General features: G+C 50.3%; 6 protein-coding genes across 14 annotated transcripts; 2 read left to right on the top strand and 4 right to left on the bottom strand.

Moving 5' to 3' along the window:
* The first annotated feature begins 1,418 nt into the window (after positions 1 to 1,418).
* On the top strand, positions 1,419 to 13,354 carry LOC144008092 (uncharacterized). Of its 4 annotated transcripts, XM_077508160.1 has the most exons (7): positions 1,419 to 2,884; positions 2,967 to 6,963; positions 7,715 to 7,827; positions 11,322 to 11,491; positions 11,803 to 11,892; positions 12,117 to 12,284; positions 12,360 to 13,354. In XM_077508160.1, exons 2-7 carry the CDS (start codon positions 6,914 to 6,916, stop codon positions 12,540 to 12,542), a joined length of 774 nt encoding a protein of 257 aa, XP_077364286.1. In that variant the 5' UTR covers positions 1,419 to 2,884; positions 2,967 to 6,913; the 3' UTR covers positions 12,543 to 13,354. The 4 variants fall into 4 exon arrangements, with proteins under 4 accessions (XP_077364286.1, XP_077364283.1, XP_077364284.1 ...); XM_077508157.1 differs by having other exon boundaries at positions 12,117 to 13,354; XM_077508158.1 differs by having other exon boundaries at positions 1,419 to 6,963; positions 12,117 to 13,354.
* On the bottom strand, positions 1,821 to 7,181 carry LOC144008091 (zinc fingers and homeoboxes protein 1-like). Its single transcript, XM_077508156.1, has 6 exons — positions 6,224 to 7,181; positions 5,389 to 5,940; positions 5,203 to 5,329; positions 3,476 to 4,522; positions 3,270 to 3,401; positions 1,821 to 2,735 (listed from the first exon to the last, which is right to left on the bottom strand). Exons 1-6 carry the CDS (start codon positions 6,451 to 6,453, stop codon positions 2,463 to 2,465), a joined length of 2,361 nt encoding a protein of 786 aa, XP_077364282.1. The 5' UTR covers positions 6,454 to 7,181; the 3' UTR covers positions 1,821 to 2,462.
* On the bottom strand, positions 11,992 to 15,707 carry LOC144007727 (uncharacterized). The gene is made up of 4 exons (XM_077507589.1): positions 15,633 to 15,707; positions 15,459 to 15,549; positions 15,069 to 15,416; positions 11,992 to 14,998 (listed from the first exon to the last, which is right to left on the bottom strand). Exons 1-4 carry the CDS (start codon positions 15,705 to 15,707, stop codon positions 14,694 to 14,696), a joined length of 819 nt encoding a protein of 272 aa, XP_077363715.1. The 3' UTR covers positions 11,992 to 14,693.
* On the top strand, positions 14,258 to 24,545 carry ube2g2 (ubiquitin-conjugating enzyme E2G 2 (UBC7 homolog, yeast)). 6 transcript variants are annotated; one of them, XM_077508164.1, is made up of 7 exons: positions 14,258 to 14,441; positions 15,442 to 15,808; positions 22,205 to 22,240; positions 22,308 to 22,353; positions 22,656 to 22,774; positions 22,839 to 22,979; positions 24,029 to 24,545. In XM_077508164.1, exons 2-7 carry the CDS (start codon positions 15,706 to 15,708, stop codon positions 24,139 to 24,141), a joined length of 558 nt encoding a protein of 185 aa, XP_077364290.1. In that variant the 5' UTR covers positions 14,258 to 14,441; positions 15,442 to 15,705; the 3' UTR covers positions 24,142 to 24,545. The 6 variants fall into 6 exon arrangements, with proteins under 6 accessions (XP_077364290.1, XP_077364291.1, XP_077364288.1 ...); XM_077508165.1 differs by lacking the exon at positions 14,258 to 14,441 and having other exon boundaries at positions 15,436 to 15,808; XM_077508162.1 differs by lacking the exons at positions 14,258 to 14,441; positions 15,442 to 15,808 and adding an exon at positions 20,150 to 21,305.
* Positions 16,345 to 17,988, bottom strand: LOC144008094 (uncharacterized). The gene is made up of 6 exons (XM_077508161.1): positions 17,819 to 17,988; positions 17,173 to 17,318; positions 17,018 to 17,082; positions 16,766 to 16,933; positions 16,498 to 16,602; positions 16,345 to 16,420 (listed from the first exon to the last, which is right to left on the bottom strand). The coding sequence occupies exons 1-6, from the start codon at positions 17,930 to 17,932 to the stop codon at positions 16,383 to 16,385; spliced, it is 636 nt and encodes a 211-aa protein (XP_077364287.1). The 5' UTR covers positions 17,933 to 17,988; the 3' UTR covers positions 16,345 to 16,382.
* On the bottom strand, positions 18,098 to 20,751 carry LOC144008098 (uncharacterized). Its single transcript, XM_077508169.1, has 2 exons — positions 19,970 to 20,751; positions 18,098 to 19,598 (listed from the first exon to the last, which is right to left on the bottom strand). Exons 1-2 carry the CDS (start codon positions 20,202 to 20,204, stop codon positions 19,321 to 19,323), a joined length of 513 nt encoding a protein of 170 aa, XP_077364295.1. The 5' UTR covers positions 20,205 to 20,751; the 3' UTR covers positions 18,098 to 19,320.
* Positions 24,546 to 24,617: the final 72 nt, after the last annotated feature.

The raw sequence follows: 24,617 nt of genomic DNA, 5'->3' as shown, positions 1-24,617 counted from the left end.
GCTGTCAGGATGGCGGCGCTTTCATCAGCCGCCGTTTCAACCCGCTGTCGAAAGACGTCGCGGCAAAACGAGCCGGCGAAAGCGCCTTTTCTCCGTTCCGAAATGGCGTCCTCCGGCACGCGCGCGTCGCCGTCTTCATGGGATCAGAGGTGAGGGCGCGCGTCGGCTCCGGGTCATCCCGCCGGGTAACGGCGCGCGCGACAACGCGGCTCCTCCGGGAGTTGGCGGTGCGCCGGGGGAGCGTCGGCGAGCGGCGAAACGCTTAGTGGGAAGCGACAGACGCAAACGGCGCTTTGAAGAGCGGCAGACGGCGGCTGACTTGAATGCAGGTTAATGCCGACGCTATACATCAAACGGCGACGTGACAGCCGCAACACGTTGGCGCCGTATAGTCGGCGCTCGCCACGCTTTTGTCGCCGTCTTGGAACCTGTAGCCGCCGCGACACCTGTTCTGACAAACTCGTGTTTGACGGTCTCCAGGTTGGCCTTCCGTTGAGGCCTCTGCACAGCCAAGCTCGCCGACGTGGTTCACCTGCTGCCGTCCAAATGTGGAACGTCAGCAGGATAAAATGATTTCGTCAACACACATTTTTCACCCAACTAAAACTGATAACTGCGACTAAATGCGTACGCGTTTTCGCCGTCTCATGGACGACGAGACAAAAATGTCTTATAAAAACTGGACTCAAATCTTTTGACATTGGATGAGAGGAAAATTATGATTTGATCCAATGTTGTCTCTGCTAATCAGTATGGATTTTCGTCACCTAATGAAGATGAGACAAAAATGTCCTTCACTTAAAAGGGATACTTGACTCGTTGAACAATTTCCAACAGTGAAAAGTTCATATTTTGTCCACAATGAATTTGATAACTTCATGATTTTTCATATCCAATCAATAACTATAAAAAGGCATTTTTCTACTTGCTGTTGACTGATGATGACATCATGACCCGTGCTGAGGAAGTCGGCACCTGTTTTCTGGATTTGGTCAGTAAACTGAGCTGTGATTGGCTGTTACATACTTCCTCAACACAGATGATGTCATCATCAATCGACAGCAAGTAGAAAAATGACTTTTCATAGATATTGATTGTACTTGAAAAATAATGAAGTTATCAAATTCATTGTGGACAAAATATGAACTTTTTCACTGCTGAAAACTGTTCAATGAGTCAAGAACTCTCACAAAAACTGGACTAAAATCTCTACATTTTAGTTCATTAACAAAAATGAGACAAATATGATTTTTGCCAAATCTTAATTAGAATATTTTTTTTTTGAATTAACGGTGAAAGGTAAAAAAAAAAAAAATAATATATATATATATATATATATATATATATATATATATATATATATATATATATAAACTGAACATGAATCCAGCGGTAATAACGTTCCAACAAAAATGTTAATGTGACTGCTAACTTAGTGATAATAGCTGCTGTCATTGTGTGTCAAGTTGCTTTTCATCAAAAAGATGAGAACATTTGATGTGAAATATTTTAGATCTGAAAAAGTTAAAATATCATCTGCTGACAAAAAAAAAATATATATATATTTATATATATGCAGGAGTCATATGGTTGACCTGACTAAAACGTTGACAGTTTTTGTTGACTAAAACGAGATGAATAAAATGATGTTTTCTTGGCCGAAATTCAAGAAAATGCTCCATTTAGAGTCGACTAAATAAAAATGTGATGAAGTTGACTATGTGATAAAAACTAACGTGTGACTAAAATTGAGAGTCGGTTTCAAAATGGCAGACAAAATGAACACATCGGCCAATCAGAACAACAATGACGACGATACGTTATTTCCCATTTCTTTTATTTCCTGCAAGGAAACGGTCAAAGCCAAGAAGGAGAATAAATAGATCCGTGCTAAAAATGGCTTCGGGAAACAGGAAGTGCGTGCAGAAAAAGAAAAGCTGGCGTCTCAAGTGCTTTTTTTTTTTTTTTTTTTTTTTTTGTTCCACCGGGAAAGTGTTGAGTGCACCGTCGTCACATTCTTCTCATGTTTATTTATTTGGATTTTTTTATGTTTGTTTTTGGGGTGTGATATTGTCATGCTCTTCGATGCACAAATGTGACATCATAGAAAATCTTTCAAAAGGCTCATTTGAATAAACGAAGCAAAGTGGGAAAGGAAGTCCGTTTCCCCACCTTGTCAATAAAGTTTTCTGTCATGGTTGCCATGGCAAACTTTTGTCCATCTTGATGACGTGAAGTGCAACTTGTTGCATACGTGTGGCACCAAGTGGCCTTCCTTTCACAATAAAAGCCCCGCCCACAAACAGAACCAAATATTTGCTAATATTGGAAAAGGCCAATCGGGGGACAATCCCGCCACCGGAAGTTGTCCGGAATGTTCTTTTCCCCAAACCAAACGATGCGCACGTCAGCCATGCTGGAGAGTCCCGCCTCTTATTCTGAAAGCGGGCAAAGCAGCCGTCTCACGTTTGACGGTCGGGTTGGTGGGCGCCGGGAGACGCTTCCTGGATGGTGTCCTGCTTTTGCTGGTCTTCACTGGCCGCCTGCGCTTCCTGCTCGTCGTGGTCGCTGAAGGGCTCCTTGCCCTCGGCCAGCCGGCATCCCGCCCGGGAGAACCACTCGCGGATTTGTTGCGCGCTCATGTCCGACTTGGCCGCCAGCTCGTCCAGGTGCTCCTCGCTCACGACCGGCTGCTGGAGGAAGTAGGCCCGGAGGAAGGCCTTCCCGCTCTTGGCCTGCACGCGCCACACAAACAAACCAACCAACAAACAATCGTCTTCAACTTGGACCAAATGGCAAGTGCTGATGTGTTTTGCCATCTTCTTGTGGCCAACAAGCATCCCGGACTGGCCCAAAGACACAAAAAACGGATGGAGTTGAAATGGCAAGTTTACGTTCACTCCATCAACACGTTGCTTTTGCTGGAATCGACTCGCACTCAACTTTGACTCTTTTGCTTCAATTAGGATGGCGACGACAAGCATTTGATTCCCCAAAGAGGCCAGTAGGTGTGTCTGCATGACCGACGAACCAAAGCGAGGATGCGGCTGCTCCAAGGTTAGCAAAAAGCGCTTGTTGTGATGGACGTTTTTTTCCTTCTAACCGTTTGAACTTAACTCTTTTGTCTGCCAGCATAGCGCCACCCAAAAACGACGCTTTTAATGGGAATTTACAGAGGAAAGACTTGGCCTGGTGAGCGAGCAATTGTCATTGGCGATCCCTCCACTAGGGGCACTCTTGTGAGACATTTGTGGCCACGACAGACCCACCTCGGCGGGCGCGTGCGCGGGCGCGTCCTGCTTTCCGGCGTAGGGCCGCCGCGTCCTCCTGGACCAACCCCGGAAACGCTTCCTGGACTTCTTGGGCGTTCTGGCGGCCGCGTCGGGCGAGGCCTCGTCCGCCTGCACAAAAAACAAACAAACAAACAGGCTGGGACCGGCACGTATACGCGCTGCCGCTTTGCGCGTCTCCCGACCTTGCCGGCGTGGTAGAGGTCAAACCACTTGAGGCTGCTGTTCTTGGCGGCGTAGCGCGTGTCGCCGAACCAGTTGACCACGTAGTTGCGAGGCAGGCCGCAGTCGCGCGCCATCTTGTCGTACTCTTGCGCCGTGGGCCAGCGCGAGCGCACAAAGGCCTTCTTCAGGATGTCCAGCTGCGCCGGCGTTTTCTTCAGGATCCTGCGGCCGGCCCCCGCCGCCGCCGCCTCGCCGCCGCTCCCCGCCTTGGGCGCGCCGCCCCCCTTGCGCCGCTCGCTGAACCAGGCGTCCACCTCGCGCCGCGTCAGCTTGGTTTGCGCCCGCAAGCGCGTCAGCTCCTCGTCGGATGGCGTGTCGCACTTGCGGAAGCTGGACTCCAGGATCAGCAGCTGGCCCGACGTCTTCTCCTTGAACTTCTGCGGCGTGAAGTCCGGGAAGGCGTGGCGCGTCTTGCTGCGCCGCCAGCCCCGGCCGGCCGTCGGCGACGAGTCGCCCGCGTCGTCGCTGGAGTCGATGACGATGGCGGAGGCGGAGTTGGCGTCTTTGCCGCCGTCGTCGTCGTCCTCTTTGCCGTCGTTCCCGCCGACCTGGCCGCCGTCGTGGTGCAGGTCCCTGGAGTTCCTCTGGTTGTAGCGCGTGTCGCTGAACCACTTCTTGATGGCGCGCTTGGACAAGCCCGTCACCTGCATGAGGCGGGAAATCTCCGCGTCGGTGGCAAACTGGCGCCGGCCGTAGCTGGCCTTCAGCTCGGCCAGCTGCTCTTTGGACTTTTTAGGTTTGGAGGCGGAGTCGAGGGCGGCGCCGGACGAGGAGGCCTTCTCGGGGCGGGGCTCTGAAGTTCGGGCGCCGCTGACGGCGAGCGCGACGGGGGCCGCCGCGGGGCCGCCGCCCACCTGCGCCAGGACCAGCCCCGGCTGGCCCACGATCTGACACGTCTGGAAGATGGACTGCAGGCCGTTGGCGGCCATGTTGGCGGGGATGACGGCGATGGTCTGGGGGAGCGTCTGGACGCTGCCGTTGGACTTCCTCTTGCGAGCCTCCTGCACCTGCCGCGACAAGCACGTCGTCACATCCGCGTCGCGCGCAAATCATTATTGATAACTTGTGCGCTCCTTGCACTTGTTTTGATTTCAACCGTCTTTTGTGATGAACAGCCATTTTGACCGAAGCAACCCCGGATATTTATTTGACTGGATGTGGACTGATTTTGCAAGGCCCACTAAATATTTCAAAACATGGAACCTAACAAAAGAAAGATTAGTCTCTTCATTCATCACGAAAAAAAAAAAGTAGATTTCTATCGGTTTGTTTTCTGCAGCAATTAGCATGAGAATATATCTAAGTTTCATCATTTTTCACATTCCTGGTGAAAACGGGGGGGGTGGAAGAAGAGTTTTTTGCAACATGGCCCTGGTTGATCTCGTGTACTCTGCTGCCACCTGCTGGCCCTTTTTGTAATTATCACCATTTTTTTCCACCCGTTCACTGCAGTTGAAAGGTTGCACCAAAGCCTTCTTTCTATATGCTCGAGCATAAAAAACCAAAACGTATAAATACGTCTTTGGGACACTTGATACATTTCAAATAGAACCTATTTCTCTGTTTTTGGGAGCAAATAATGTGCATACATTTGACTTTGCTCATTGAACGTATGAATTCTCTTTCCAACATGGCTTCCTGCCACCGAGCCCGATGGGACGGGTTCTGCGAGGAGGCCGGTACCGACCTCGTCCGGGGTCCAGCTGATGCCGTGTTTGAGCCTCTGGGCGGAGAACCACACTTTGACGTTCTCCTCGCTGAACTGGGTCTGCGACGCCAGCGCCGCGATCTCCGCCGGCGACGGGTAGGGAAACCTGCGTGCGGGGGTCAACGGGTCACAACGCCGGAACTGGGACCGCCCGACCCCACTTACCTTGCGTAGGCGCCCAGCAGGAGGACATTGTTGTCCATGGCGGCGTTGTAGGCCGGGATGCTGCTGACGGGGATGAGGAGCTGGTTCTGGTTCTGCTTCTGCAGCGCGGCCAGGACCTGGGCCAGGGTTTCGGCCGGGAGGGCGCCGACGCCCCCGCCGCCTTTGACGTGCAGCACGTTGGCGCCGTTGAGCAGCAACGCGGGCTGCGGCCCCGTCGGGATCTGCAGCGGCGCCGGGACGGGGAGCGGCGGAGGGGCGACGGCGGCCGCTTCCTCGTACTCGTCCGTCTCGTCCTCGCTCTCCACCTTGAGCGCCTCTTCCGCCGCCATCTTGTGAGAGGCGGCGCCGAACTTCTTGGGTTCCGCTCGGCTCCTCATGATGGGCGTCTTGCTGAGGGCGATGCCTTTCCGGCACGCGCCGTCTTCGCGCCGCCGCTCGTCCTCCGCTCGCTCGTGCCGGGGGTCCGTCCGCTCGCCGAGTCGTGCCTCGGCGCCCGTCGACTCGTCCTGGTCCGGGTGATGGCGCCAGTTGTGTGGCACAACGGTGTCGGAGCTGCCGTCGAGAGAGAGAGTGAGCGAGTGAGAGCTTGGCAACAGATGGAAAGCTGGGAACTAGTCGGCATTTCGGCAACAAAAACTATTTGGTCAACAAAATAATAACGAGATGACGAGTCACAATTCTTCGTAGCCAAGGAGGCCCGAGACCGAAATTTGGAACTGATGCTGATTTGCGGCCAAAGTGAAAAGATTTGCTTTTGTTTTGACCTTTTCTATGTCTCAAACTTGTTCAGCTCTTTTTGTTGCGCGTACTTTTGCCACATGTGGGCGGGGCGTACCTCCCTGTGTGGTACGACGTGCTCGTGCCCGCGTCCGGATGCTCCGAGTCGACGTGCGCCGTCAACAACTGGAGCCTTTTGGTCCTGAAGCTGCAGGACTTGCACTCGTAGCCTCCCGACGAGGGCTCGGAGAAGCTGTCGTCCTCGGACCGATCCGCATCGGCGTCCACGTCCACGTCCGAGTGCGGCGGAAGCATACACGGCGTGCTGGACTTCCTGCGGCTCGCCATGACAACTTTTTGGGCGCAAAGCTGCTTCAGTTGCGGGCGCCTCGCTGGTGCGACATCTTTACATCCGTTGCGGGGGGGTCGGACTTTAACTTGACTGTCACGATTTCATCGCACGATTTAAAAAAAACAAAAAAAACAACTCAAAGCTTCATGGATCAAGTTGGTCTCGATCAACCGGAAGTTGAGTGGCGACCATCGCAACGAGTCGAGCCAAGACAAATTCACTTCCACTCGTGCTCAAATTTGGGATCACGAGTTTCCTTGATGATGTTTACCTGGAGCGAGCTCGATGCTGCCCGCTTAATTAGCAGCTGCGTGCGTGCGTCAAGCAAGCAACTGGTAGCTAGCGGCCTCGGCTAGCTAGCCGTGGAGCATCCGCGCTTGGGCGTCACTCGCTGGCTCTTCTCACCCTTCCGCCTCAAGCCCGACGACGTCGACGAGTCCTGACCGACCGAACCGGATGCCGACTCTCATCTTATGTTTTCGTCGAGTTGGCAACGGCGACAGTTGGTAGGGAAGAAAAAACAAAAGCCCGTTTTCGGTGGCGAAGCCAATGTGCGAATACACATTTTGAATGGCAGCAACGGCAATCGCTCATGTCCGTTTTCACCTTTTCCAAGTAAAAGCTTTTGCAAACGGACACGTCGCTTTGTTATATTAGAACGCGTTTTCTATTTATGTATACAAGATTATTTCAGCTTTACCCAAATGTGTCAAATGTGCTTTTGTTTTCAAAACGGTTCGCGAGCAAATATCGAATTGGCAAGCTTTGTTTTGAAGGTCAACATCAAAGCGGAAATGTCATCGGACTGACGACGATGTATTGATAATGAAGACGAGAGCGATGACGTCAGAGAACGGCGTCTTTTAGTTCTAATTGAGTAATAAACATCGATCTAGCTGCAAATATGTCAAATTTAATGTCATTTAATTGTAGCCATAATTTTGTCATATAGATGGTTTTAGTTGACAAATTGAATGATAATGAAACCTGTTTTTGACAATACAGCCGTGATTTCCACCTGTTTTTCAGATCCGCAAACTGTATTTTTGCACTATTTTGATAATTTTTGTAATATTTAACGTTGAATGTGCAGTTTGTTCAGTGAAGCAAAATAAAAAATTCACATGAATGGACTGTCAACTCACCGTCGGGACCGGTGAAGTCCCTGGCGGCCATCTTGGGTTGCCATTTGGGTTGCTCAAGAATACATTGAATGAATTCTCTGCTGCCTTTTCACGTTATTTTCTGCCTCAACAGCAAACAACATGACGCCGTGGATGACGTAGTCAATCTGAGAGAAGCGCTACCAGTACATTTCATTGCAAAGAAAAAGAATTCATCCGTCTCTTATAAGGTACAGTATATCGCCGGTAAGTAAGACTGCTTCCCCCGTTCTTCCTTTGTCCACGAGGTGGCAGTGTTACTGTCTCTAACGAACATTTCAAATTGCGTCACTGAAAAGGAGCCTTAATCTTATATGCAATTATATGTTCATTTATTGAACACAACGAGATTTTTCCCTCCAGCATATCTACAAGACTTTCTTCTACTGTCAAACTTTCTTCTTTTACGCCACTAAAGGATCAGCGGTCAAAGACGTAGCAATAGAAGAAGAGTGTCTTCCGGTTGAAGCACTGGGTGAAGGCAAAGCGAGCTAGAGGCAACAAACTAAGATCACATAAAAACGAACACATAATGGAAGGTCAAGGTTCATTTCCCGATTTTCAATTCCTAATTTTAAACGGTTACATGGAGACAGCAACACTGCCCCCTCGTGAGCAGAGGTGGAACGGGCCCTAGATATGATTACTATCATCACCGCGAGCATTTCTCATCCTGGCCAGGAGATGGCGACTAAGTGGCGTCCAAAAAACGATTTGCGTGTTTTGGAACGATCCATCCACATCCAAAAATTCCACGAACGCTAAGTACACATTTTGACAGAAAGTAGTAAATAAATACAATGTTACCGAAAATGAACAAATGAAAATAAGATGACAAAAAAGTAGTGCTTTCCGTAATAGTGCATCCCGTTTCATCGCGCAGTCAAAAGTGGAGGAAGTCAAAAAGTAGTGCTTTGGTGCCAAATTGTGATAACAATCTTTCAGACAAAAGTTGTGCATTTTATTTATTTTTTTAATGAATTGAAGCGTCGGACAGAAGTTGCACTTTGATGCCGTCTTGCAGCATTTTGCTGTCAAGGAACTATCTTGAAGTGAGGTGAGGTGTTTCGCTAAGATAAAAGTAGTGCTTTGACTCTCCCATTGCCTGGAATGTCAAAGACAAACTTTTTCTTTTTTTTTTTTGTTGCTCAAGTGCAGTCGCAAAAAAGTCAGACCTTGCCTGCAGTCCCCGCAGTGGGCGGAGCTTCAGCAGAAGCAAGAAAGGAAAGCCCAGCCTTCTCCTGAAAAGCATGACGTCATCCCCCTGATGACGTCATTGGTCAGCGACCAGTCCATTGTTTGTTGTCTCGTTGTTTGTCCATTGTCCGTCGAGTGGATGGCGACCGGTCCCCAGACGTCAGCCAGGATCGAGTCCAGCTCATCGGCGACCTGTCGTCAGGACACACCTTGTGGGAAAGGAAAGGTCGTCTGTCATTCTGTTTGAGGTGTGACGGCGTCCAATCAGAGCAGGTCAGCGTTTGTCACGTCCCAAAAAAGGACCACGCGACCTTTCCTTTCTCCATCCTTGACAAATTTTACCCTGCCAATCGTTTGTCGTGTTTGTTAGCGATGACGTCACAGCCAGCGTGTGATGACATCATCTCCGCGGGGCGGGGCCATGTCTCTTTTTTCTGATGCACTTTATTCACTTACAAAATTACTTAATTTTTTTTTTTTTTTTTTATCCGTGTCAGACAGACGTGCGTGTGTGGGTTGGGGAGGATTCTGTGTGTGTGTGTGTGTGTGGGGGGGTGTCATGGTGGGCGTTGATGCTTGAATGGCCGCGCGGCCGTCTGATGACTCAGGTGATGTGTCATACTCGCACGCTATAAAGGGGAACTTTTCACATGTCCACAAACACAACGCGTACTGTACACACATGCTGGATTTATTGATTACGCGCGGAAACAATATGAGACGTAAGTTTGCTCTTTTCTTACCTCTTTGAAGTGACGTGCGTGTGAGAAGTTCGTGTGCCTGAAAGCTTTTCACCTTTCAGAAGGCAATTCATTATTTTTCCTCCTTCTTGCCGTTTCATTGCGGAATGGACACATGTTGAGGGCGTGGCTAGCGCCCGCGCTTGTCGCTGGGATGAAAAGGGGCCACATGAAAAAAAAAAAGAAAAAAGGAAGAACGACAAGAAGCCAAAAGTAACTTTATTACAAAAAAAAACTTTGTTGACAAATAAGTGTACAAGGTCCGTGGCATAAAATACACTGAAAGCAAAACGAACAAGTGCTGCATCAGCACAACAAAAACAAAGTGGCGCCACCATGTGGCGCGGTGCCATACTACGGATTGTTACCGACACAAGAAAAAAAAAAAAAAAAAAAAAAAAACCTTGAAGAGAAAAAAAAATATCTCTTTCAAGAAAGTAATTTCTTCCTCACGCTCAGTCCGGGTCACAAAATGGCGCCACGTTTTGTTTTGGATGCTTCAATAGCCTTTTGTTTACAAACATGCTAATAACACCTTGGCTAGCGAGCACCGTTTGCGTCTTCAAATGATCACGTGACTCAGCTGGCAGCATTCTATTGGACGACGCTCATCATCGGAGGTGTTGCGATGGACCGGCGTGTCCGCGATGGTACCAAAAAAAAAAAAAATTGTGTGAAACGACACACAAAAAAAGAAGTTAAAAGGTAAAACCCCCAAAGTGTGGGTGTGTCGTGTCGGGACGTCGCAAATGATTCACGCTTTTGGCCCGTCACCTTTTCTTCCTGGCGCTGCGCCGCACTGCCAGCCCGCTCGCGACAATGCTTTGTGTGTGCGTGAGAGTGGGAGTGAGAGAGTGTGAGATATATTTATGTGTGCACATGCATACACTTTGCGTGTGTGTGTGTGTTAAGTGTGGGCGTGTGCGTGCAGACAGTGATGTCATCATGCGCATTAATGCGCCGTGTCATGAATTCGTGAGGAGGTCACAAAGTGTGTCAACATTTCCCTACGTCTAGACAAAAGAAGCAATGTGATGTCATTCAAGGTCATCCTGAGGTCACGTATTGTCACAAGGCAAGTGCGTTTGCTTCATGGCCACATCAACAGGAGTCGCCAAATTTGTGTCGTCAACAAGCTAAAAGTTGCTAAAGCCGATCCCAAAGAAGCTCAAGTCAAAGTGAAGCTAAAGCTAACTGTAGCTAGCATTGTGATAAAGCCAAGCTAAAGTAAATAGTGTTAAGCTAGCATCCGGTGCTAGCATTGTGCTAAAGCTAGTTGTCAACACAAATGATGTCATCACATCTTCCTTGTTGTCAAAGGATGCTGACAAGGTCATGGAGGTCACTGCTTGAAGGTGGTGAGGGTCAGCCGACCCCGCCCAGGAGCCACTTCCTGCCTCTTTCTGGGGCCACTTTCGTCTCCCTGGAGGCCCTTTGGGCCAAAAAAATGTGGAAAGTCCAAAGTTGATGTGCTGCGTCTGACTCAGCAAACACATGCGGGCTTGCGTGTGTGTGTGTGTGCGTGCTCGTGCGCATGCGCGTGCTTGTGACCTGCTGAAGCCACAAGTGAGGTTGCGTGTGGGTCACGCTGCTTGTTCGGCACTTTTGGTCGACTTTTTTTGTTGCCGACGTGGCCTGGTTGTCATTTTCCTCCATGTTGTCCTTCTTGTCATTGTTTTTGTTTTGTTGTGATTGAGTGACGTGTGCAAGCGGCGATGATGATGATGATGATGATGATGATGATAGCTTTCTCTCCCCGGGCAGTGCTCCGTGACTCCGCCTCCCGTCTGCTGCGCCTGCTGCTATTGGTGGAGCTGCTGCGGCCTTCGCGCTGCGGCCCCGCCCACCGCAAGCCCGCCGCCTTCTGCGACGCGCTCAAGTTGGCCGCCAGCCAACTGGACGTCATCCGGAAGACGGCGCAACGCCTGCGACGCGTGCGTGCCGCCGCCGCTCATCATCATCATCATCATCATCCTCTTGCAGTTTTTCTTGCTTGCTCACGTGACCGCGAGGGTGCAAATGGCCGTCGCCGTGTTTGTTTATTTATTTATTTTATTAAATGTTTTAATTTTTATTGCAAACACAAAGTACAACTTCAACATAATCATTGAAACAATCGCTCAAAACAACAAATAGAAATAAAGACAGAAAACAGAAAAAGAATGATAAAGCGAAAAAAGTACTCGGGGCCTGAGAGGTCACAAAAAGATCCTCAAATTGCAGCAAATGTCCACGATTTTTTCAGGATGACGACGACGACGACGACCTGTTGGAGGCGCCGCTTGAAAGTCTTCCCATCCTGGCGACCAGCGCCGCTCAGTTGCGCACGTGGAAGGTCAACTTTGCTCTTTTTTATTTGATTTTGGATTTTTTTTGCATGAGACGTGTCACGTCGCACTTTGAGAAAGAAAAACAAAACAAAAAAAAGGAAAGAAACGTTTGATGGATTTATTGGTGCCATTGTTTGGCCAGCCACTAGAGGGAGCCGGCGTGTGTTGGAAGCGGCTTCGGAATTTGCCGCGCGATGACGTCTTTTTGGGCGCGCATTTGTCGCGGCAGGCGGACGAGTCGCTGCGGAGATTGCACGCCAACGCGCTGGCCTTCGGCGCGCACGCGCACTGGCTCAAGGCGAGCGCCGAGAAGGTGGGCGTGCCCTCCGAGGCGGCGGGGGGCGCTCACGTTCACCTGCTGCGGCTGGTCGACCTCCTCAGGACGGCGCTCGTCCAGGTGAGCGAGCGCCGGCCGCGAGCGAATGATGATGGGACGCCGCCTTCACATTTTTCTTCTCTTTTTTTCTTTCAGATGGAGGCGCTCTATCTTCCGCCGTCGCCGCCTTCGCCGTCGTTTCCGACCGTCCGGACGGCCTTCGAGGCGGTGCGCTACTCGGCCGAGACGTCCCGCCGCTTGGCCGTCTTCTGCGGCTTCTCCAAACGGATCCTCCGTCGCCTGCGTAAGGCGCCCACCTGTCCTCGCAGGGGGCGATGAAGGCCGCCACGTTGGCGCCACTTTGTCCTCGAGTTGCGACGGGCAACGGAACGGTCGCCTCTCGGATGTTGACTGGCGACCAATCTGTCGTCCCACCGGAAGCACATGAGCCAAGAATGTCGATGAAGGAGCGATTGGTCGCCAGTTGGTGTCATGGCCGAACGCGTGTTTGGATTGGAGCGCGTGGAAGCGAACCAAGGAAGCAAGAAAGGGAGGCAGCCTCCTCCTGGCCTGGCCAGCAGGGGGCGTCTGTGCTATGTCACATGACAGGAAGTGACTTTTTTTTTGAGGAAGTGACAAATGACGCGCTCGCTTTGACACTGGACGTTCCTCCCACGCCCATAATATGCTTCCAGATGCTTGACACATGGTAAACGCGTTTTGAAAAATATGTTGTATGATTTTGACGTCACTCACGTGTCAGAAAGGTGACATGTTTCCAATATGTTACGTGTACACGTACGTTTGTTACTCTTACTGCATGTTGCACACGTCACATGAGATTTTTTCTTTTTTCTTTTTGTACAAAAAGTTTACAACGTGACGTGCGTTTCAAATATGTTGGCTGTATATGAAAGATATGTACACGTTATGTCTGAAAAACTGTGAAGTGTCCGCATACTGTTTGAAACGTTTACGGGTCCACACGCGAGCCACGTTGCCTATTTTCCTATTTCTATGTTTTGAGTTGTTTGGTTTGTTGCGGACGAGGCGCCGGCGTTTCGTCTTGCTCGCCCGCCCGATGGAATATTTGACACTTGTTCATTATTTATGTTTTGATTTGATCAGTAAATCAGACTTTAAAAGTCCAATTGTATTGTTTGTCGACGTAATACAAGAAATGATCTACAGGGGGCGCATCGATTGTCTTTGTGACGTCACAGTCGGGCTCATTTTCAGCGGCGCAACTTGCAAAAAGGTAAACCGAGCTGCACCGAAATGCCACTTTTTGGACATTTGCTGGCTTCAAGTGATGTTGCTGGCGTGTTTTCAACCAAAATGGCGCACGTCTTTTTCACGCATGCGCGAACGCCAATGAGAGAGACCGCAATGGTGAGATGACAAACCCATTTTTTATTGGTTGTTTCTCCTCAACGGTTCCGTTCCATTGCGATCAGGTCAGGCCGCTTCGTCGGCTTGCTGCTCGGCGGGCGTCGTTGACGTCATCTGGCAAAATTCTGAGGACAAATCAATCGAAATTGATGTTATCGGATGCGTTTGATTGGACAATTTTGCGCATTTTGGGACGCTAACAGCAATTGAGGCACTTCACAATTTTTATATATTTTTTAAATCAACAGGACCAAACAGTCGCAAATAAGCGTTTTTTTTCTTTCAAATTAATGATGGCAAACTTCGCATATTTGCTGTTGAATTGCAGGCTGATGAGATGGAAAAGTTTGGAAGTCAGCAGTGCCTTTCATTTTTCCTAAATGGCAACGGCGCCATCTGCTGGTCAAGGTAGTGCACTACAAGACGAGGGGAAGGCGACGTCATTCTGCTCGCTCCTTTTCAAACATTTCATTTCCATGGTCACGCACTATTTGTTGACTTTTGTTTTGTTTTGTTGACTTTTGTTTTGTACAAATGAAGATGAAGCGCGAGGGGCGGCTTTCCACAAGCCTCCTTTGTTTTCAATGTGCTTGCGGCCTCCGTACTGAAGGGGGCGCACTGCACCGTGAGAGAGTACACAAGGGCGCGCTTCTTCTTCTTCTTCTTCTTCTTCTTGTTCTCCGTTTGGCTGGCAAGCTCGTTTATCTCCGGTTGATTTCAGATTCACAACTTTTGATCCCAAAAGTTTTTGGCCAGCTTGTGCTTGCTTTTCTTAGTTCCGTGGCACCTTTTAGACGGCGACAAGAAGCAAAATGAGGTCAGGAAAGCAACGGAAAGAGGAAACAGGTAAGAAATTGTTCATGAAACGAAAAGTCACGCTCAGCTCACGTGACGTCATTTTACACGTGAACTTCAACAAACGTGAGCTTCTTCCTTTTTCGAATGTTGGAAAAATTGGTCAACTTTTTTGTTTTTTTTCTCATTTGAATCGTTTTTTGACTTGATTTGCCACATGAAGTCAAATGGTGAGAAAGTCAACATGGCGGCTTTTTGTTGACGTCATGTTTTGTTTATGCTTGAGCTGAGAACAAACGATTGTCAAAAGCTTTTCCAAACGAATCCACTTGATGCCTCCATTTTGGGAAAAAGGTCCACAAAATGGAGGCCAATTGGATTTGATGAGGACATTTTCAACCGCAACGTGTAAGCAAGTGACTGGTGCGTTCGTGCGTGCAAACCGCCCGATGACGTCACACGTGCGCAGCCATTGATTCTGGGTGACCTCTGACCTGCGGCGCCATCGTCGACGAAACGTGGCGTGGGCGTGAAGGACAAACACGCCGCCATCTTCTCAAGCTTGTCGTGTTCCGCTTTCAGGCGATCCGGGTCCGCCGACGCCCTCGCTGACACACGCGCACACACACAGGTCATCGCGCGCGAGGCGGGTGCGTGCGTGCGCGCGCGCGCGCTTACCGTAGCTGAGCAGGAAGCGACCCATCTGCTCGGCCTCCACAAACATCAGCATGGCGTCGGGCGACCGCTCGTAGAAATGCAACGTGAAGGAAATGTTGACGTCCAGCAGCGAACCGTCGCTCACCACCTCTGACACGCGCGCACACACATATGCAAATGAGATGGACGGACGTGTGCGCGCGCACGCGCGCGAGCGAGTCTCACTGTCGATGACGGCGTGCGAGACGAGGGGGTCCTCGCCGCTTTTGTTGACGGGCGCCGTCGCGTTCGAGTACGTCACGCACGAATGGTCGCTGGAACGCACAAACGTCACACGCACACGCGCACACGCGCGCGACCTCACGTCACCTCACCTGTACTTGTTGTTCTCCAGGAAGTGAATGACGTCACCTTTGGGGTGCAAACTGACGACCGAAGCGAGCACGTCGGAGATCTTCAGCACGTCGGCGGCGCCCCAAACCAGACGCCATTCCCCGAACACCTGCGGATAGGCCGCGCCCCCCCGGCCCCGGCCCCGCCCTCCGTCAGCCAAAGAAGCCCAAATCCACACCAAATGAAGCTTACCTGATCCAGGTGCTTGGCGGGGAGGGGCTGGTAATGCCGGTCGCAGGTGTGCCCTCGCGCCGCCCACAACGTCATGCTCACGGTCAGCATCTTCATCATCATCGTCATCGTCGTCGTCGTCATCCTCGCCGTTGTTCTGGACTGCGGCGTCGCGTGTTGGAAGCCTTTTAAAGCAGGTGACCCCGCCCCCATCCAAGCCCCGCCCACACGTGTGTGTGTGTCTGTGTGAGCGTGCTCAGTGCTGTCGACCTCTTTTGTTTGTCCAAAAGTGCCAAAGTCGTCTTGGGCTGACCAGTTGAGTGAAACTGTTTGAAAAGGGCCACAAATGGAGCCCAAAACAAAAGTTTGACCAAAACAAAACGCAAACGGGGAACGTTCCGGAACGCCGTCGCGTTTTGTTTTGTTTTGTTTTTCTTCATGTGGGAATGTGTGATGTTGAGCTCATGCCGATGCCATTGCAACGCCGGCGCCCTCTACTGGCACAACAAATGTTTACGTTGGTCTCCACTTTTTTGGGGTTCAACTTTTGCATCCCATTTGTGTTTCTTTGTATTGTGTGTGTGCAACATTTCTTGATTGAGTTTGATCATGCTAAAGTGCGGCTAAAGCTAGCTAGCTAGCCAGCGTCCTGCCTGTGACTTCAACAGCGTTTTGTGCATTTGACAGACTTTTGCTCGCGCTGACGGCGGTGAGGCAAAAAGACCCAAACTGGTTTTGTTGCCGTTGGATGCGTTTTTAATAGGAAGCGCTTCAGTTGATCATGAGCACGTTGTGGCCGTCGCACAAGTCTGCGGGAGGGACAAAGAAAAAAGACGTGAGCGGCGGCACCATGGGCGCTGGCGACGGACGCGGCGGGACGGCAAACCTTTTTGGGGCTCCATGATAAAGTTCGGTTCTCCGGAGAATCCCAAGCAGGCGGCCTGCTTCTTGAAGCCTTCCAGGTCCGAGTCGCTGGCCTCCTTCCCCGCAGCTGCGCAAACGCAAACAAACGCACCTTCCAAATGACAAGACGGCGCCATCCGCCGCCTCAGCTAGCATGCTAGCGCTAGCCTCCAGCGCCAGTTCAAAACAAACCCGATGGAAATGTCGGACTTGCCGGTTCAATGGTGAAATGGGGGTGGGCGGGGCCTCACCAAACAGGTAGAGCGATCGAGCGCTGATCTCCTCGTTGCCGAGCCCGTCCACGCGGATGCCGAACGCCTCCAGGAAGTCCTTCAGGTGGTGGGCCGTGCTGTTGATGCTCATCACCTGGCAGCCGGCGCACGTCGGCAGCAGGCGGTACACGGACGAGATGTTTTGCACTGGCGGACGACAGAAGCGCACGCGTCAGACCACAATGGCGGCCAACCGCAAAAGAGGGCGGGCGGGCGGGCGGGCGAGCGCACTTGTGGCCGACGCCACCTTGCCGTCGACGGAGATGTTGAGTTTGGTGCCGTAGCAGTTGCCGTTCCTGCAAATGGCAACAACAACACACAAAAATCAGCGGGCGAGTTTGAAATCGGCAAATGAGAAACGTCGACGAGTCGCAACATCATCTGACATCATCATCTCCTCGTAGAGGAGGAGGTCCTTGTCGTTGTGGGCGGCGGCGCTGACTTGGAGGCGGGTGCTGTCGGTGATGCGCAGGATGGCCTTGAACGCCTCGTTGTCCGTGTAGGCCGAGATGAACGTTCGCCAGCCCGACAGCTGCCAACACGTCAACAAGAATTTCTCACTCCAGTTTCGAGATGAGCAAATAATCGTCATCGTCGACTCCAGTCTGACTTGCTCATTAGCACGCTACTCTTTTCCCTCCAAAAAAAATGACCATTCAAACAAAAAATGTTTCCAGAGAAGCATCTTAACATAACTCATCTTCTTGGGTTGCAAAAAACATCAACTTTTATCGGCAAAACTTGATGCTGACTTTTTCCTTTTCCTCTCTAACGTGGCAACAACTTCACTGCATATTGTTGGAACATGTGGAACCACACTGCCCCAAGTGGCCAAATCGGGTACAACGTCAACAGTGTCCCCAGTACACAAACAAGTCATCACTTCAATACAATTGATTTGAGGACATTTCAAATCGATTCTGAATTGTGCTCAATGAGAATCCACTTTTTTTTTTTTGAAGAATGTGAATCGATTGCCTTCAGTCTGGCGAGATGCTAACATGCTACGCTAGCAGGTGTGGCGACGCTCACCTGTTGTCGGTCGTCCAGCGGCAGCGGGGCGAGCAGCGGCGCGCATTCGTCGGCCGTCGGCGCGGCGCCGGCGCACGCCAGCGCAAACAGGAAGTGGAGGCACGCCGCTTTCATGATGAGGACAAATCGGCCACAAAAACAACCAACCAACCAACCAGCGAGCGCCACTTTTATACGGCCGCCTCGCGGACTTTAGCATTGGCGGCCACGCGTGCTTTTGTTGACGCGAGGTCACGTGACCTTCGACCCGGCTGGACCTGGACCTGGCAAACATTTGGCGACCCTGAAAACACCTGAGTGGACGTTTGGTCATATTTGGAAGAAATGCTGAAAATGTTTCATCACTTTTATTCATTGCTTCCATTTGTCGACATTTGCGAGCGTGAATATTTGGTGACATGCAAGAATCATGCGTCGTGATGTTTGGCAACATTTCCAAATATTTTTGTCCCATTGAGTGACGTTGAAGTCGTGTTTGTCATCAAAGGTGTTTTTTGCTCCTTGTTTGCTGACCTTTGTGAGTCTTGACGATTGTGGACTTTGTGTGCTTTCCTGTTTCGATTATTGACTCGTCTCTACTTTTGTATTCTTACGTGATTCATTTCTTGACGGTCACAAGTTTTGGTTCAAAATGCTGGAAAAGGCGACGGCTTCACTTCCTGATTGCATTGAAGGGGAATTTGAACTCGATTGATGAAAATCGCTTTGAGATGCGCGTGAAAAATCGCGTCGCATTGAAGGGGGAAAAGAAAAGTTGGATTCTTTGCATCTCAATGAGCGAAAGTTGTGAAAACATTTTCAACTCTTGAGATTCACAATCGGGTCCAAATGTCATGCGGGGGAGGCGGAGTCACGCCAACCAATCAGGAGCCTGCATTGATTGAGCAAACCTTGGATGCAAAACCCAACGAGATGTTGGCCCCGGCCGGGGTCAAAGGTCGGTCGGCGGCCCAGTTTGGCGCGCCTTGCTCAAGAGCTTCCGTCGCTCGCTCCTTTGCCATCCAAGTCACTTTCGTGTTTGGGGGCGCTCGTCTCCCCCAAAATGCAGATCGAGTGCCTCGTTGTCAGCCGTGAGTGTGTGAAAGGCAGAATAGCCGCGACTTGTTTTGTGGCTTCGGGCTGCTGGACCCACTCTCCATCGATCCATCAACTTTATTTGCATGGCACATTTCCCAAAGTGCTGCGCATCAAATCGGAAAATCAAAGCAGATCAAATATGAAAGAACGTCCGTCAAATCACGGGAAGCGATTGGTGGCAGTTTGCTGCTCGTAACCATCAATATTGCCAGAGAAAAATGGTGGCGTGAAGTGGCCGGTCCAGCAGGTGGCGCGCGTTGATTCCGCAAGTTGCGAGCAGCCGACGTCAACGCCAAACTTGCCACCACACGCAGCCGCTCGGCTGGTCTTCGTCCGTCGAGAAAAGAGAGCGGGCGGGGATTTCGCCGTAGAGCGCCTCGTCGTCGCTCCGAGTGCGCGTCCCGGAGGAAGGAGGAAGAGCGAAATCAGGAGGCCACGCGGCGCTCCAAGGCGTCCTTGTGTCCGTGTCGGGTCCAGTTGGATGCGGGCATGCTCCGGTACGGATCCACCAGGATGCGGCAGCAGCGCACCAGCAGCGCGGCCAGGAAGAGCAGCAGACCCGCCACCAGGACGGCGCCGGCGCGCTGCTCCGGGCTCAGCCAGGACGAGGACCCGGGCTCCGCCTCCGAGGGGGGCGGCGGCGCGCCGCTGCCGTAGGTCTGCTCCGTCATGGTGGATGGCGAGGACGGACGCACGGACGGGACTGCAAAAAGAAAACGTCGACGACCATCAAAGGCGCACGCCAGCCTCCCGGACCGAAATAAACGCGCTAAAATTAGCGCTCAGCAGCGACGCGCAACGTGTCACGTGACGCGCGGCGTGTCGGTGCCACAACAAACGAGGCGTCGCGTCACGTATGTGGCAGCTGTCGCGTGGCGTCGGTGCCACAACAAACGAGGCGTCGCGTCGCGTCACGTATGTGGCAGCTGTCACGTGACGCGCGGCGTGTCGGTGCCACAACAAACGAGGCGTCGCGTCACGTATGTGGCAGCTGTCACGTGGCGCGTGGCGTGTCGGTGCCACAACAAACGAGGCGTCACGTCACGTATGTGGCAGCTGTCACGTGACGCTTACCTGCCAGATGAAGCGAAGAGCGGCGCAACTCGGACGCGTCGTCTTCTCCTCGCTTCTTCTTCTTCTTCCCGTCCGTCCCGCCGGAGGGGGCGGGGCCTCGACGTCCGCCGCGCCATTGGCCAAAAGCAAGCGTCTCCCGATCGGATGCCGTCAGTGGCCATTGCGTGACGTCGACGTCCCGTCCGGACTTTTCAGGGTGAAATGGCGCCATTATTGCAAGAATTGGCGCCACCATCTGGACAGAAGCGGAATTGCCCGGCAGGACAATTTCGATTTTCTCTCCTCAGACAAAACTTTGCCGTTGTTTGTGTTTTTTGCGCCACAATGGCACGTGCACAAAAGCGACGCCATCTTTCTTCAGGAGAGTTCAGCAAACATTTGGTCAAGGTTGAAAAAGTCCCCAAGTGTTGCTTTCTTTTCATTCACTGTTTCATTTTGAAACTTTTTTTTGGTGGCCTTTCTGCTGTTTGTCATTTGATGTAAAATGTGATGAAATCAAGTTGATTTGAAAAAAAAAAGGCCATTCATCCATGCAACCATTTTCGGAACCGCTTGTTCCTCACAAGGGTGGCGGGGGGTGCTGGAGCCTATCTCAGCTGGCAGTGGGCAGCAGGCGGGGCCCCTCAACTGCTTGCAGAAAAATCACATTTCAAAAAAAAAAGAGACTTTCAATTGGAAGATATTTGAAATTTGCCAGCAAACAAAATGTTTTCAAATGATTGATATTTCGCCGACAAAAGAAATTGAAGATGTTTTTGTGAAAGTGTAATAAAATAAAGATTTGGATCATCTTTTCCTTTTATGTGAAACATTGGATTTGTTCTAAATTGCTAATATTACCATCAGATATGAAATATATTTTTGGAAATGTTGACTTTTGTCGAAACAATATTTTACGAGGTAAACACAAATGTTGTTTCTTTAGAACAAAACCAAATATTGCTCGTTGGAAAAAGGAATTGAAATCTTATATTTTGCTGTTCATTATTAATAGCAGCAAGATGACGTCATTCATTGAAAAAGCTTCCTTGGGATTTTTTTTCATGAGCCCTTTTTGTTTTTTATTTGAAATTGAAATTGAAATGTTTGTTTGATGAAACTCTTAATTCATGTGCATTTCGAAAATGATTGGAATGGAATAGTAGCCATTTTGTTTGGATGATAAAAACAAAACAAAACAAAACGGCCAGGCCGGCCTGGATGTGCGCACGCGCGACGAGGAGGGCGGGCTGGCCTGTGACGTCATCGCGGCTCGGTTGGCGTCGTGTCGTGTCGCCGACGAGGACGACGAAGATGGCGGGCACCGCGTTGAAGAGACTCATGGCCGAATACAAACGTGAGGACAACCGCGCTGACGTCCTTCAAAGACTCCTCACCGTCACGTCACGTCACGGCGACGTTTTGTTCTCGGCGCGCCTCCAAGTGCGCACGCGCGCAGCCTCCGTCGCTTCCAGAAGCTTCCACGCAGTCGGAAAAACACAAGTTGAGCGCGGACACGCTGGAGATTTGTTGCGGGTTTCGTTTGGCGTCACTTTGAGTGATGTCGCCTCGCTCGAGACAAATGACGAGCAACATGACAACAACAACAACAGCAAGCCTTGCTGATGCGGTTGTTGTTGTTGTTGTTGTTGTTGGGAGCTAAGTGCTAGCGTGACTTCCGCTCCGACTTACGATGCCGCTGTTGTCCCGGCGGATAGCTTGTTAGTTTGTTAGCTTGCCAGCCGAGCGCACACGGGAACGTAAAGTGCCTTTCTCATCCCTCTTCAACGTTTATTCAACAGCGGAATCGTGGCTGCCGTACCAGCAGGAAAGAAAAGATAGATTGCGGGTTTAACGTCATCACAATGTGTCCTAATAAATTGACGTAAGTTGTGGCAGTGGCTCTATTTTGCCGTACGAACGCTATTGTGCCGTGAAGGATGCCGCGACCTGGTCTACGTTCGCTGCCGTCATGGCGTGGTGGCAAATCTGCATTCACCAAACAAAGCTCGTCAACAAATAACAAGCATAGTTCACCAGAACAAACAAAAAAAAAACCTGATGGCGTGACCAATAGAAATGAAATGAACTAAAATTTGCAGCTTTTGATGGCTTTTTTTTTTTTTTTTTGCATTCGGATATTGACATTAAATGCGCTGCCTTGGCAATTGTACTTCTTGTCAACTCCAAAGTTTGCAAAAAAGTGTCGTCCGGTCTTGTTTTTGACGTGCAGATATAACGTGTGTTTTCTTCCAGAGCTGACACTCAACCCGCCGGAAGGAATCGTAGCAGGTGCGTCGCGTCAAGTTGCTGTGGAAAACCGTTTGGGATGAGTGATGGATTCTCCCCTATTTTGCAGGTCCCGCCAATGAAGAGAACTTTTTTGAGTGGGAGGCGCTCATCATGTGAGTTGGCTCCGCCCACCATTCCACAAGATCTCCATTTTGAGTCCGGGTGATGATGACGTTGCGACGTACGGTTGCGGCACGAGCCGACCGACGATGCCCGCTAGCTCCATGCTAGCGTCAGTGTTGATCATTGAAATGGACGTCCAATTGACAATCAAACATATTTTCAGTGAACGCACGCGTGTCAAAGTGCGGTGGTGCATGTTTGTGAGCCTTATCGCGATCACTGAATCAGGTGTGTTGGAGGAGGGAAACGTGGAAGACGTGCAGCACACCCACACTTTGTGCTGGTTTTTCAGGGGTCCGCAGGACACGTGTTTCGAAGGCGGCGTCTTTCCGGCCGTGCTCACCTTCCCTTCCGATTACCCGCTCAGCCCCCCCAAGATGAGGTTCACCTGCGACATGTTTCACCCCAACAGTACGTATGTCCGTCCGTCCGTCGGCATCGAGCGACGGCCCCGTGATTGTTGCCGCGTTTGCAGTCTACCCGGACGGTCGCGTGTGCATCTCCATCCTGCACGCGCCCGGCGACGACCCCATGGGCTACGAGAGCAGCGCCGAGAGGTGGAGTCCCGTCCAGAGCGTGGAGAAGATCCTGCTCTCCGTCGTTAGCATGCTAGCAGGTAGCCGCCGCCGCCGCGCTGTACGTACGGTCAAACCTCGCTTTTCCCACGCTTCAATTGGACGATTTTATGTCCAAAAAATCGGCTGCGGAACTGAAAAAAGCCGACGACTCACTCGCCGAGTGTAGAAAAGGCGACAAAGCTGTCGATTCCTTCAACTTTAACTGCGTAACTGAGACCAATCCCAATTTGCATCCTTTGGAAAGCGAGTTGACGTGACACAACTTCCCCTCGCGTTGGTTGGTGCGTGTGCGTCAATGACTGCTGGCTCCTCTTGGACTTATTTCTTGTCGCTAACCTTCTTGCCAGAATCAGCTATAGCAATAAATGAAATACAAAATATAGAATAAATTAATATCAATAAAACTAATATACTAATACTATACTAATATCAATAAATAATAACAAATACAAAAATAGAATTCATATCAAAAAATATAATAAATACATAATATATAATAAAATATAAATACAACAAATAATAAATGAAGAATTAATCATCATCATCATCATCATAAAAGTAAGCTGATGAGTCATGTTCGCATTTCTCCACCAGTCTTATGAGGTGCTCCCCCTAGTGGCCCGCCAAGTAATTGCTTAATAAGTTGTGAAAAATTGAGCCGTAATATGGCGATACTTGCGTAGACGTATCGATAATCTATCAGGAGACAAAGTATCACGATTTATCGTGATATTAATATATCGTCGCACTCTTACTGTACACACGTGTGCCTCATTTTGCCCTCAGTCCAAACTTTTTTTTTTTTGCTTTTCGGCCATTGAGCCGTTAGTAAAAGTGGAGTTGGAGTCGAAGCAAGTTCCCAACGTTGCTCATTCAACACGTTGCATTCATACTATGGCTCAAACTGTCATTTGGCTCCCACACGTTGACAACGGAATTCTTCCATTGGATGTTGGTTACATATTTTACCACAAGAGGGTGCTCATGCTCAACATAACCTAAAAAGTAAGCGCTTCCAAAGTGTAAACAGCCATGAAACGTTGACAAAGATGCGTCACCATGGAAACGGATCCTGTCTCTGTTTCAGAGCCCAACGATGAAAGCGGCGCCAATGTGGACGCCTCCAAGATGTGGCGCGAGGACAGAGATCACTTTTACAAACTGGCTCAGAAGATTGTGCGCAAGTCCCTGGGCCTTTAGTGATGACGTCATCACCTGGCGCCGTGTGAGTGAGTGAGTGAATTTACGCAGCGGCACGGACTGACTGGTCACCGTGATGACGACCGGCCGCGCGGCCGCGTGAACGGGAGCAGCTTGTAAGCCCCGCCTCCAGGAAGTGATGTCACGTCTTGAGCCCGCCACTCGCGACTGCTCATTGGCAGTTGAAAAGTTGAATTTGCCCACTCCCATCGTGACGTCAAGTGACTTTGTTTGTTGTACGATAAGCCAATAATGCAAATGTTCTGTTAGTCGTTAGCTTCTTTTGTGTCAAAGCTGTGAAAGAAAAAAAGAAAAGACTTTACAGTTTGAACAGCAGCACGTGATGACCTACAAACAGAATGAAAACTCAAACTACATATTAAATTCATTCGTTTGATGACAAAGGAATGTTTTGGTTGTGCGATCTTATCAAACGTTACTGTGAACTACAATTGATTAAAAAGTAGAACATCAGC

This window comes from Festucalex cinctus, chromosome 19, assembly GCF_051991245.1.
Source record: "Festucalex cinctus isolate MCC-2025b chromosome 19, RoL_Fcin_1.0, whole genome shotgun sequence".
NCBI classification, from domain to species: Eukaryota; Metazoa; Chordata; class Actinopteri; order Syngnathiformes; family Syngnathidae; genus Festucalex; species Festucalex cinctus.
Note: the sequence above shows the minus strand (reverse complement) of the source record. Positions and strands in the feature narration are given on the sequence as shown.

Excerpts from the sequence above, each read along its gene's own strand:
- LOC144008091 (XM_077508156.1), bottom strand. The coding sequence starts at position 6,453 with ATGGCGAGCCGCAGGAAGTCCAGCACGCCGTGTATGCTTCCGCCGCAC. Across the intron at positions 5,330-5,388 it reads CTGCTGGGCGCCTACGCAAG|GTTTCCCTACCCGTCGCCGG; the intron begins GTAAGTGGGGTC and ends CCCCGCACGCAG. Across the intron at positions 4,523-5,202 it reads TCAGCTGGACCCCGGACGAG|GTGCAGGAGGCTCGCAAGAG; the intron begins GTCGGTACCGGC and ends TTGTCGCGGCAG.
- LOC144008092 (XM_077508157.1), top strand. The coding sequence starts at position 6,914 with ATGCCGACTCTCATCTTATGTTTTCGTCGAGTTGGCAACGGCGACAGT. Across the intron at positions 7,828-11,321 it reads TAAGGTACAGTATATCGCCG|TGCTCCGTGACTCCGCCTCC; the intron begins GTAAGTAAGACT and ends CTCCCCGGGCAG. Across the intron at positions 11,492-11,802 it reads CGGCGCAACGCCTGCGACGC|GATGACGACGACGACGACGA; the intron begins GTGCGTGCCGCC and ends CGATTTTTTCAG.
- LOC144007727 (XM_077507589.1), bottom strand. The coding sequence starts at position 15,707 with ATGACGTTGTGGGCGGCGCGAGGGCACACCTGCGACCGGCATTACCAG. Across the intron at positions 15,417-15,458 it reads CGTCAGTTTGCACCCCAAAG|GTGACGTGAGGTCGCGCGCG; the intron begins GTGACGTCATTC and ends AGTACAGGTGAG. Across the intron at positions 14,999-15,068 it reads TCGCTTCCTGCTCAGCTACG|CGAGGGCGTCGGCGGACCCG; the intron begins GTAAGCGCGCGC and ends CGCGTGTGTCAG.
- LOC144008094 (XM_077508161.1), bottom strand. The coding sequence starts at position 17,932 with ATGAAAGCGGCGTGCCTCCACTTCCTGTTTGCGCTGGCGTGCGCCGGC. Across the intron at positions 17,083-17,172 it reads CTCTACGAGGAGATGATGAT|GAACGGCAACTGCTACGGCA; the intron begins GTCAGATGATGT and ends TGCCATTTGCAG. Across the intron at positions 16,603-16,765 it reads TCGATCGCTCTACCTGTTTG|CTGCGGGGAAGGAGGCCAGC; the intron begins GTGAGGCCCCGC and ends GCGTTTGCGCAG.
- LOC144008098 (XM_077508169.1), bottom strand. The coding sequence starts at position 20,204 with ATGGTGGCGCCAATTCTTGCAATAATGGCGCCATTTCACCCTGAAAAG. Across the intron at positions 19,599-19,969 it reads CTCTTCGCTTCATCTGGCAG|TCCCGTCCGTGCGTCCGTCC; the intron begins GTAAGCGTCACG and ends TTCTTTTTGCAG.
- ube2g2 (XM_077508162.1), top strand. The coding sequence starts at position 21,128 with ATGATAAAAACAAAACAAAACAAAACGGCCAGGCCGGCCTGGATGTGC. Across the intron at positions 22,354-22,655 it reads GAGTGGGAGGCGCTCATCAT|GGGTCCGCAGGACACGTGTT; the intron begins GTGAGTTGGCTC and ends CTGGTTTTTCAG. Across the intron at positions 22,980-24,028 it reads CGTCGTTAGCATGCTAGCAG|AGCCCAACGATGAAAGCGGC; the intron begins GTAGCCGCCGCC and ends TCTCTGTTTCAG.